Source organism: Nymphaea colorata, chromosome 1 (assembly GCF_008831285.2).
Source record: "Nymphaea colorata isolate Beijing-Zhang1983 chromosome 1, ASM883128v2, whole genome shotgun sequence".
Lineage (NCBI taxonomy): Eukaryota > Viridiplantae > Streptophyta > Magnoliopsida > Nymphaeales > Nymphaeaceae > Nymphaea > Nymphaea colorata.
In genome coordinates, this window is record NC_045138.2 from 28505367 (window position 1) to 28516825 (window position 11459).

An 11459-nucleotide genomic window follows, 5' to 3' on the forward strand; every position below is an offset into this window, starting at 1 on the left:
ACTGTTGTTAGAATGTACCTTTCTATGATACATGTTTCAGGAACTTGTTTCAGAAAACATGGAACATTTACGTATAATATCTGATCATTGGAACACTTTATCATGTACATTTAGAAGCATTCGTTTCCAAAATGCAATGTTCTATTCATCACACCCTTAAAAAGTTTTGATCATGTCTTATGCATCATGTATATTTGGTATCACACCCTTAAAAAGTTTTAATCATGTCTTCTAGGCAGCACTTGGGATCAAAAAGGTGCATTCAAAAGCTTTTACCACTACTCTAGAAAGGATTTAGATTCAGGTTCTAGATTGACAGTAACAGTGGCGCTCCTCTGTGCATCTGGAACGAAGAGATTGTTAAAAGCTAGTTGATCGATTCAACTTTGCCTCACAACAAGGGATACCTGCACTATGCCTTCCATGACATTCTGTCAACTAATTTGGCGATGCTCAATGGCTGCCCTTACATACTGCTTTATCTAAACTCAAAGCAGAGCTCTTCCTATGCTCTTCTTTCTTGTTGGATAGTAAGCAGATCCTTACCTGACTATGTTTACAAAAAAATATATCTTGAAGATTGAACTTTTGGCCCTCTTCGACTTGAATGTTTTGTCTTAAGATCAACGCTTAGGAAACCAACAGGTCAGTCATGAACAAGGCATAGTTCTCCTACCAAAAGTCAAAAAAGAGGGAAGCCTGAATTTCGTGACCCTTATTTTTCTTAGGGATGCCAACAGATTGGATATATTTAGTTGCAGATTCGATTTCAAATGTATATGGTCAGAGATCTGGTAAAGAAAACTGAATTCTATTATTAATTGTGTTCAGTGCAAGTGTGATCGTTGACTGAGACCCCATAAAATTCTGATGAACGATTTGTATTCCTAAGTCCAAACTTTGCCGTTCAGGGAGAAAGGAAAGTTGATATCTCAAGTGAACAAGATCCTTTTAACATGAAGCAATGCTAAGTGCCCAACTTGCCTACTGAAAGAGATGAGCAAAATGTTTAGGTCTGTTTAGTTTAAATACATGGAAGATCCAATGCTATCATCAAATCTAAAAACAATATAGAGAAAATTAACCTGATCTCTTGTCATGGCTCCAGGTTTGATTCAAACGTGAACTGACTGGACCTCGCAAATTGTTAAAAATAAAATAAAATAAAATAAAAATATGAATACCATCGTTCATCGTGTGCAGTACAGATCTCATGGTGGAATTCCAGATTGGACTCATCTCCTGACCTAAACATTAAGTGAAGCAACCAGCTGCTCCATTCATTGCAGGAATTTAAGTTCGAATCCTACTCTACCTCCATGGAAAGCACCACTTAGCTAGATGTATTCATTATCAGATCCAGAACCCATTGAAAACCATTAAAATCCCTAAGCCCCTAATGGCTCATTGCCTCCTCCAGTCCTTGTTTTTGACCTGCCCACAATCAAAATAGTGCCTCAAAACCAGGAAATGCATGGGAAAAGGGGCCTTCATTTTTATTAGCCGACCATTGAGTTCAGTATACAATGCTCAGTGTGGTAAATGAGGCCCTCAAAATCTGATAGTATCGGCCATTTAATTGTTCTTATTAAAAGCACTGTCTGCATCAGTAAAGAAAAGAATGAAGAAAAGAAGGGAGAAAAAACTTGGGTGGGCTTTTAGTCAAGCCTCTTCCTAGAAACCATGCTTAAAAATCTCAGGTTTTGGAGCTCTTATGCATTCCCAATGCAGCCATCCATTGTTTATTCATTATTTTTTGGACTTTATCATCATCCCTTATTATCCCATTCTCTAGGGATGAATTCTACAGAGCCAAAAGAAAAACCTCTTCTCTCTTTCTATCTCTAGTTCTCTCTTACACATGCAAACACGAATACACGCTAACCAAAGGCTTGGTCGACACATAAGAAACCATCACATCTAAGATTCAATTTTTTTTTTTTGGAAAAAAATATCACATGAATTGTGTTCAAAGTCATTGGTATAAAGAAAACGATCAACGGTGCCCACCTTTCAAGGATGGAATTCAAGCGGCTTTGATGATCTCTTGTGGCTGAGTCTTCAGTTTGCCCTTGTTCTATGTGCATAAAACGTCATCGATTGACCCTTAAAATTGATCCCCTTTCTCTCTCATTTAGAGATCTTTACGATTCTTTTTGACTTGTGAGTAAATAAGAAACTTCTCTCCGATTCTTTTTGACTTGCGAGTAAATGGGAAATCGATTCTTGTGTAAAGGTGATTGACGAATTTATTGCTCATATTTTTACTCTTGTATAATCATTTCATCTTTTTACCGCTTGTTACTTTACCAGCTTGTTCGAATGTAAACCATGATATCTACTTATTAACGAACTAATAGAATGCTACAGCAAAGAAAGAACAAGAAGATTCTTTTCCATAACGTGGGATAGCATCTGTTATTCACTCCAATTTCAAGAGCCTACTTGATGCACGTGGTGGTTAACATATCTGCAGCCGTCCTTATTCTGCTAACCAAAGCTGCCTTCTTTATGATATCTTTTAACCTTCTTAACTGGGCTTAGAGAGAGAGAGAGAGAGAGAGAGCAGATAATTTGTCTTAATTCTTTCACCAGATCTGACAACTCGTCTCCAAATATCATTTCCTCATTCCCCAACTTGTTTTAGAGAGAGAGAGAGAGAACTTACGATACGGTGGCTCAATAGTAATCTGCATTAATCCTCTTAAAATCAAAATTAGAAGTTTCCTTGTTACAATTACATTATATGTATGTATATATACACAGACACACATGTAGTGCCATGCAAAGGACAAGATCATCTTCCCGATACGATTACTCTCTCATTCTCCCTCTTTCTCTATACATGCGTACCAATGAACCAACAAAGTAATTCATTGATGTTTATATATATATATATATATATATATATATATATATATATATATATATAATTTTTTAAAGTCCTAAGACATTTTGATAACCACATTTATGGTGGAATTACATGACCTGAAGCTTCTTTTTTTGTAGTTAAGAACGTGTATATATATCCATATTTATAGGTTGGATTAAACAAAAAAGTTATAAAGATAAAGTGGGCCTTAAGATCTATATCTCATTGGCCATAGCAAAGTCCCCAAGAAAATGTGATTGGAGGCATGTTTTCTTCATACATCTAACCTACTGCGAGGGTTTTTTATTGTATTATTGATCGACATGCATATGGTCAATCTTATTATATAGGGACATTTTGATTTTTTTCATTCAAAACGCGATCGTGCATACGAACTGCAGATATATATATAAACTTTCTATATATATATATATATATATATATATATATATATATATAAAGAAAGAGAGAGAGAGAGAGATTCCCGCAGGAGTTTTGATGGTATTTAATGCACTCAGCCTCATGAAAATCCCATGTAAAAACAAAAGAAACTTTTTTTTTAAAACTGCTCATAGGCTCATAGCTTATAGACAGTGCCACAAAAATAGTTCATGTCTTAACTGGGTTTTGCCAGTTTATCAATTTATGTATAAACAGAAAACGTATGAAAGTAATTCCAGCTATGTTCATTTTTATCTTGTTGTGCATGAAGAGGAGTTGAAAAGTGGACCGTATCGCGTTATTACCTTCTGAGAAAACTTTCTTACCTTTTGCCAACTTTTTTATTGATGGAAAGGCAAGAACTTTTTCATAAAAGGAAATAACACGATATGGGCAGCCACCATTTAAAAAGACGCGAAGAGCAATCATCAACAAGGAATCACCTCAGTCAACCCTTCTGTGCATGTGTATCTTCAGCACCAAGACAAAGAAACAAAGACAGAGAGATATAAAGATTTTACTTGGGTAATAAAAGATCAGATTTTCCCCCAAGTAGTCTTTTTCTTTTGGTTTAGAAGTCACCTCCTTTTCCTCCACTGTCAATAATTATGTGCCATCATTTCACGAGTAGAAGCCATTAACACCATTTTCCTTGCTTATTGTTATCTGAGCCTCCTGCTGCTGGTGGTGGTATAAGAGGGACAGAGAAAGAGCGCTCTGCAACCCATGAATGGTGGTGGTGGCAGTTGGGAAACTCACTTCACTGTCTCCGTCTTCTCTCTCTTTATGATCTCCTTTTCTAAACACAAGATGAAAACAAATGTGACGCTTTTCTCAAGGCATCGGTCGCCTCAATCTGTTTGGGAGCTAAATCATTACTCCAAGAAGTAATTAAATTACTTATAAAGCACTACAATAATTTAAACTTTGTCTCTCTTCCTCTCTCTTTCTGCATTAAGATACTTGGAAAAATGCACGATGCTATGCAAATTCTCTCTCTCTACTGCACAATAGAAATCCTAATGTATCATTGGTCTGAACAGTGATTTAAATTGATTAAGGACACTATAATAATTGACTCTCTCACTCTCACTGATAGCAGTTGTTCGGTCCCCAAAAGCAATTAAATTACTCGGCGTTTTCACAATAAATAAATCAGTCAGACCTCTCTCTCTCTCTCCTATGTTTCTCTCTCTAACAGCTACCTGGGTTATGGGGCTCCAAAGTTCATGACTACCTCAGGTTTCAACGCCTTTCAAATGTTATGACCATGACAATTACCTGAACACCCTCATCTCTGTGAGCTGCTCTGCTGTTACTGCTGCTGCTCATGAAACTGTTGCAGCATTGAGCCCAGAGGGAGGGAGAGCCTGCCTCGCTTTTAGAGAGAGAAAGAGTGAGCCGCACTGTACATTGTGCAAACTGCCATTGCCTGACAGTGTTGCAGCACCACCACAGCTACCACCGACAGCAGCAACCGAGAGTATGGTACCCGGTCCATGAATCCGACTCGGTTCGCGCTTTTTTCGTTTACCGAGTCGATTTGGAATCTGGACCTCCTCCTCTCATAATGGACTTCATCGTAGCCTTTTCTGCTGGGTAGGCTAACAAGTAACAGTCAGGCTTTTAAAGACGGGCAGATTTTTCTTCTGCCCACATGAGACTCTATTGATGCCTTCTTCCCGATACGGATGGCCGAGACGTTTCCTAGCATCGAATCAATATCAAATAAGTCATTCAGAACAAGGATACTTCTGTCATTTGCTACTTACTGCTGCATTCCCCCTCTCTCTCTCTCTCTCTCTCCTGGTTTTAGTGAGAGTGAGCACGACGATCCAGAAGAGAGAGAAACTGTGCCGGGAGAGAGAGCGAGTTTCTCTCCTCTCTCCCCTGTCATCGGCACCCAAAGACATCACTATAAAAGTCCTCTTTTACCGCTCCCATTCTGCAACTCCTCTGTCTTTCTCCCTCGATCTTTCCTTACTCCCTTAGAGGGAAGGCAAATCGCTAACGTTAACGATGCGGATATGGGTCTTCCCGGCCATTGTCTTCCTCCTCTTGATGCTTCACATTTCCTCCGCCTACGGCGAAGGAGATGCTGATGCCCTCCTTGCCATCAAGTCCACCTTCACCGACCCCCAGGACTCGCTCGCCTCATGGTCGCCTTCCTCCACCACCTCCGTCTGTCTGTGGGCTGGCGTTGCCTGCGAACCCTCCACCGGTCGTGTCGCCTCCCTCGACCTCACCAACATGTCCCTCTCGGGCACCATCTCGCCTGAGATTGGCCGCCTCCATCACCTCGTCAACCTCTCCCTCGCCGCGAACCAGCTCACTGGCGCCATTCCGGAGGAGCTTGGCCAGCTTGCGTTCCTTCGCTACTTAAACCTCTCGAACAACGTCCTTAACGGCTCATTCCCCTCCCGTCTCTGCCGTCTTCGCCTCCTCCACATCCTCGACTTCTACAACAACAACCTCACCGGACCCCTACCCATCGGCGCTCCCCGAATGGTCTCCCTCCGCCACCTCCACCTCGGGGGCAACTTCTTCTCCGGCGAGATACCTTCGGCATATGGCACGTGGCCGCAGCTGGAGTACCTCGCCCTCTCCGGCAACGAGCTCACGGGTCGGATCCCGACTGAGCTCGGCAACCTCACGGAGCTCCGCGAGCTCTACATTGGTTACTTCAACGCGTTCGACGGCGGCATTCCTTCGGAGCTGGGCCGCCTGCATAAGCTCGTCCGCCTTGACATGGCTAGCTGCGGCCTCTCCGGCCCAATCCCGCCGGAGATCGGCCGATTGATGTCCCTTGACACGCTATTCCTCCAGGTGAACAATCTCGACGGCGAGTTGACGCCGGAGCTCGGTGACCTCGGAGCCCTCAAGTCGCTCGATCTTTCCAACAATGCCTTCTCCGGCGAGATCCCGACGGAGTTCGCGCGGCTACGATCCCTCACCCTGCTGAATCTCTTCCGTAACCGCCTTTCCGGTGGGATACCGGACTTCCTGGCCGACCTGCCGGAACTGGAGGTTTTGCAACTTTGGGAGAATAACTTCACGGGAGCGATCCCGTCAGAGCTCGGTCGGAGCGGCAACCTCGTCCTCCTCGACCTCTCCTCCAACAAGCTCACCGGAAGCATCCCGCTGAAGCTCTGTTTCGGTAACCGCCTCGAAACGCTCATCCTCCTCAGTAACTTCTTTTATGGCCCCGTCCCGGCGGAGCTCGGGAAATGCCAATCCCTCAACCGACTAAGGATGGGCGACAACTTCCTAAACGGGACGATCCCTGAGGGCTTCCTCTCTCTCCCCAACCTGGTCCAGGTAGAGCTTCAGAACAACTATCTCTCCGGCGGACTCCCCGTCCCTCCGGCCGCCTCGCCAGCCCTTGGCCAACTCAGCCTGTCCAACAACCGCCTCGTTGGCCCACTCCTCCCGGCGATCGGGGGCTTCTCGTCTCTCCAGAAGCTTCTCCTAGACGGGAACTCCTTCTCCGGCTCCATTCCGCCTGAGATTGGCCGGCTTCAGCAGCTCTCGAAGCTCGACCTGAGCTCCAACCGTCTCTCGGGTTCGATCCCCTCGCAGATCGGCCGCTGCCGGCTGCTCTCCTTCTTTGATCTCAGCGGGAACAATCTCTCCGGCTCCATCCCGACGGAGATCACGGGCATGCGAATACTGAACTACCTCAACTTGTCCCGTAACCACCTCGTGGGCGGCATCCCTGCGGGAATCCAGTCAATGCAGAGCTTGACCTCCGTTGACTTCTCCTTCAACAACCTCTCCGGCGAGGTCCCGGCTACTGGGCAGTTCTCATACTTCAACGCGAGCTCGTTCGTGGGAAACCCGGGGCTGTGCGGGCCGTTGGTGGGAATCTGCGAGTACGCTGCCGGACGCGGAAGCGCTAGTAGTGGGAGAGGCCAAGTTGGTGGAGGCCCCGCGGTGTCGCGATTGGTGTTAGTGGTCGGCTTGCTGGTGTGCAGCGTCGCCTTCGCTGTGGCTGCGGTGGTGAAGGCTCGGGCTCTCCGGCGGGCAAGCCGTGCCAGGGCATGGAAGATGACCGCGTTCCAGCGGCTCGACTTCACAGTGGACGACGTCCTTGGCTGCCTCCAGGAGCGGAACATGATAGGCAAAGGCGGCGCAGGCATCGTCTACAAAGGTGAACCGCACTACATTCCCAACTCCTCTTCCTCGTTTCCTGCTTCTCTACTTCTGTGATTAACTTGGAAAACTGAACGTGAATTTGTTTGTGGGAATTAGTATATGACACTTTGTGCCATTTTTATCGCATCATCTCTTAAGATCAAGACGATGCAGAATCCTTCATCTCGATAGACATGGGCTTTCCTCGTCGGGACGAGTTTCGACAATTACTGGGAAAAAAGATGAGAGCAGCGAAAGAAAGTGAGACAGTTTTGCCGTGTATTTGGAGACCTTCCTGGCACTTTCTGTTTTTTTTAAGATGCTAAAAGTCGCTTTTGTTTTTTACTAACCTTTTGGTAATTTTTTTCCATTAAAACATCAAAATCGACTTTATATTTCCAATTTTTTCGGTATTCATTCTGTGAAGGTTTGAGCATTTGGTCTCGTCTCATGGGGTATTAAGGATGTCCATTATAGGGTCTGTGGAATGGAACGGAGTACTGAGGCCCCTGAACCGATTCCATAGATGCACGGCTGGGCTTGTAGGGATGTACCGGATTCGAACCTTTTCCTTTTATCTTGGTCCCGTTGATTTTGATTCTAGTGGAGTCCTGTAGATTTTGATTCTAGTGGAGCTAATGAGCTCTCCCTATTATGGTATGTATGAGTCACAATTGGCTGAGCCTGTTGTTTTGTCATATACCTGTTTAGGTTGGGCCCCAGTTATGTCCCACTGCCGGAAAAAATTATTGTGGCACTGGTCAGGCAATAGGGTTCTTTTTGCTCTAATTCCGTTTTATTGGATGCTCCTGTAAGAGGGACAAAATGGTACCACAGTTTCTTTTTCCTTTTCCATTTATTTAAAGGTTTGGAAGAGCTGTTCACAAGAATTTGTGGTGGTCTATTTATTCGGATATCCTAAGTTGGTGGAAGGAACAAAGGCATGTCTTTCTTTTGATGTTGATAACACAGAAAGCGCAAAGGAATCAAGGCTGTGGTGTTGGCAACTTGGCATCAAAAGTTATATGCGATGTGAAAATATGGAGAGGGGTGGGTCGAAGAACCCAGTTAGGTGTAGATTTGAACAAAGCCACATGCAATAGGGTCTATAAATGCACCTGTGGCCACATCATGTCTGGTCACATGGTTTGCTCGGACCGAAGATGGTCCACAGTGCCTTTTTAGGCCCACCCCTGTGGATGCAAGTTTGATGGAAGCTTTAAAGCTTTTTACCTTGCGGCTGGTATGCAACAAAAAATGATTTGGTGGTGTTGACTTGAAAACCTCATTAAGTTGGCGACCACTATGATTTTGAAACTCGCCAAAAGTGATTCTAGTTTGTAAATAAGTAGCCCATGAAGTTAATATTCATGTACTTGATATGGGATTATCATCTATCCTTGCTTTAAATTTTCCACCTAACATTCATCTAAAAGCAGGTGTAATGCCTAATGGAGATCAAGTTGCTGTGAAACGGTTGCCACCAATGACAAGGAGCTCATCTCATGACCATGGCTTCTCTGCTGAGATTCAGACACTGGGGAGCATACGCCATCGCCATATTGTTCGACTGCTGGGCTTCTGCACTAACAAAGAAACCAACCTTCTAGTATATGAGTACTTGCCTAATGGAAGCCTGGGTGAAATGCTTCACGGGAAGAAAGGCAGCCATCTAGAGTGGACCACTAGATGCAAAATAGCTATGGAAGCTGCAAAGGGCCTGTGCTATCTCCACCATGATTGTTCACCACTAATTGTCCATCGTGATGTTAAGTCCAACAACATTCTTCTGGATTCAAACTTTGAAGCTCATGTCGCTGATTTTGGGCTTGCCAAATTCTTGCAAGACTCTGGCACCTCTGAATGTATGTCTGCCATCGCTGGTTCGTATGGATACATTGCTCCAGGTAAGGTTACAGACCATATTATGTGTAACAGTTTAGGATCAAATCTCCTCTTGATTAATGGCCCAAATTAGATTGGAAGTCCAAATTTTTTTCGGTGATATTGGTTGCTAATTATTTTATGTTTAGGAACCACAAACATGCGTCATATCTATCCTAACGTTCTGATAGTTGCTCTTTCTCATTGACAGAGTACGCGTATACGCTCAAGGTTGATGAGAAAAGTGATGTCTACAGCTTTGGGGTTGTGCTGCTGGAACTGATCACTGGAAAAAAGCCAGTGGGAGAGTTTGGTGATGGTGTTGACATTGTTCAGTGGGTGAAGAACGCCACAAATTCAGCTAAAGAAAAGGTTGGAAAGATATTGGACACTAGAATCTCTGGTGTGCCTTTGAACCAGGCCATGCACATTTTCTATATTGCCATGTTGTGCGTCCAAGAACAGAGCATTGCACGACCTACAATGCGTGAAGTAGTGCAAATCCTCTCAGAGCTCCCAGATTCTGATAACGGTAGTGATAGCTCAAACTTTTCACTGGAGGAAGCGGTGAAAGACTCCAAATGTCGGCAGCATCAACAGCAGGTCAACTTCTCTTAGGGAAAGCTTCGAGTGTCTTACTGGCTGTCATTAGTTTCTAGGTTGGTTTTGTACAGTTGTCTGGTTGGAATGATCAGAGTTGTTCCGTTTTTGGTGCCTTTATTTTGTAACCTTTGAGCACAAGGAAAATATCAAACCGCTCATGCTTTTTTTCTGTATCAGATATATTCTAATTGGGGGATAGCTGGCTAGGTGTAGTTGGTCTTAGGAACTAATGGAAACTAATTTGTTTTGCTCAATTCCGGTTTTGAATTTCCAATAGGGTCTTTGTCATAGATTAATACTGGAAATTGTTTGTGTTACGAGGAATTTTCTCAACTCAAGGGATGTGAGCACTTGTTTAAATTTCTCAGAAGTTGCCGTACTGTTGCTGTTGGTACTGAAGCCGGCATGAGTCCGTGACATGTTATCACTTCTGCTGCGTGGTCCAATAGCGAGCGTGGCTTGTCCACTTTCAGATATTCATATGGTTGCCAAGTTGCTCAATGCTTGAAGCCTTTCACATGTGAGCAGCAACATTGAATCTTCTCCAGAATGGTGTTTCCTCCCAAGTTTGGAAATTGGAAACGAAAGAAAAGTAAAGACCGTTTACAGTTTTTGGGTCTGATATAATTTTGCCTTGGTCTTCTTTTACGCGCGGGAATGATGACAATCTGTAGTTCCCTTACCAGGTTTGCCTAGTCATTCTGGTAACACTTAGTAGACTCAATCCCGGTAGTTGAAGATACATGCTAAGACAGGTTGTTGATTACTTTGATCCATAACTTGACAAGCCCTTTAGCTGCTTTCTGTTTAAAGTGGGAAAACCATATTATAAGCTCAATTATGAGGAAGAATGCATTCCTTGCTGGCCATAGCTTGTGCAGGCTCTTTTTCTGCCCGACTATTTTCTCGATAAGCAACCAGCAAGTTCGTTCATCTGCTGCCCCTTTACTATCTTGCCTTCGCTCATAGTTAAGGCTGCAAAAGTCCACCTTTGGGTTCAAATTCCGAAATTTGTTCAGTGTTGGGGAAGCTGCCTACTAGCCGTGTGAACAGCTTGATGGTAGTCTCCTTACGTGCAGGTTACTTAGGCAAATGTAAGTGGCAATTTAATATGGTCAATGAGTGAGCCTGTACCATGGTTTCCTGCAGATACAGAAACTCGAAAAGGCAGACACAGCCACAGTTGATCAGTTACAGCAGATTACAACAGAGCAGGAACACTCAAGACAAGTATGTCAGCAATTTGGTACCCACTGGGAGCCATGATTCAGTGAAACTGAGTCCAAGGAGTCAAGCCATTGATGCAATCCTCATTAATGGAAGGCTCCTGCAGGTTTACAAATTACAATGTCATCAACTTTGATCTGCGATACATGAAGTTGGTCAGCTCTGCCCCAGTAGCCAGAAAGAAAGTAAATGCACAAAAAAGCCGAGAAAGAAAGTAAAGAAAGGCAAAATATAAAGCCGCGCGGAGCTGTACTTTGGTCTACGTTTTAATGATCAGCCTCTGCTGCGGAGTCATTGC

At 43.9% G+C, this 11459-nt stretch overlaps 1 protein-coding gene across 1 annotated transcript; it reads left to right on the forward strand.

Moving 5' to 3' along the window:
- Positions 1–5124: 5124 nt before the first annotated feature.
- On the forward strand, positions 5125–10188 carry LOC116258460 (leucine-rich repeat receptor-like serine/threonine-protein kinase BAM1). The gene is made up of 3 exons (XM_031635628.2): positions 5125–7463; positions 8887–9354; positions 9543–10188. Exons 1-3 carry the CDS (start codon positions 5333–5335, stop codon positions 9947–9949), a joined length of 3006 nt encoding a protein of 1001 aa, XP_031491488.1. The 5' UTR covers positions 5125–5332; the 3' UTR covers positions 9950–10188.
- The last annotated feature ends 1271 nt before the right edge of the window (positions 10189–11459 follow it).

Excerpts from the sequence above, each read along its gene's own strand:
- LOC116258460 (XM_031635628.2), top strand. The coding sequence starts at position 5,333 with ATGCGGATATGGGTCTTCCCGGCCATTGTCTTCCTCCTCTTGATGCTT. Across the intron at positions 7,464-8,886 it reads CGCAGGCATCGTCTACAAAG|GTGTAATGCCTAATGGAGAT; the intron begins GTGAACCGCACT and ends ATCTAAAAGCAG. Across the intron at positions 9,355-9,542 it reads GTATGGATACATTGCTCCAG|AGTACGCGTATACGCTCAAG; the intron begins GTAAGGTTACAG and ends TCTCATTGACAG.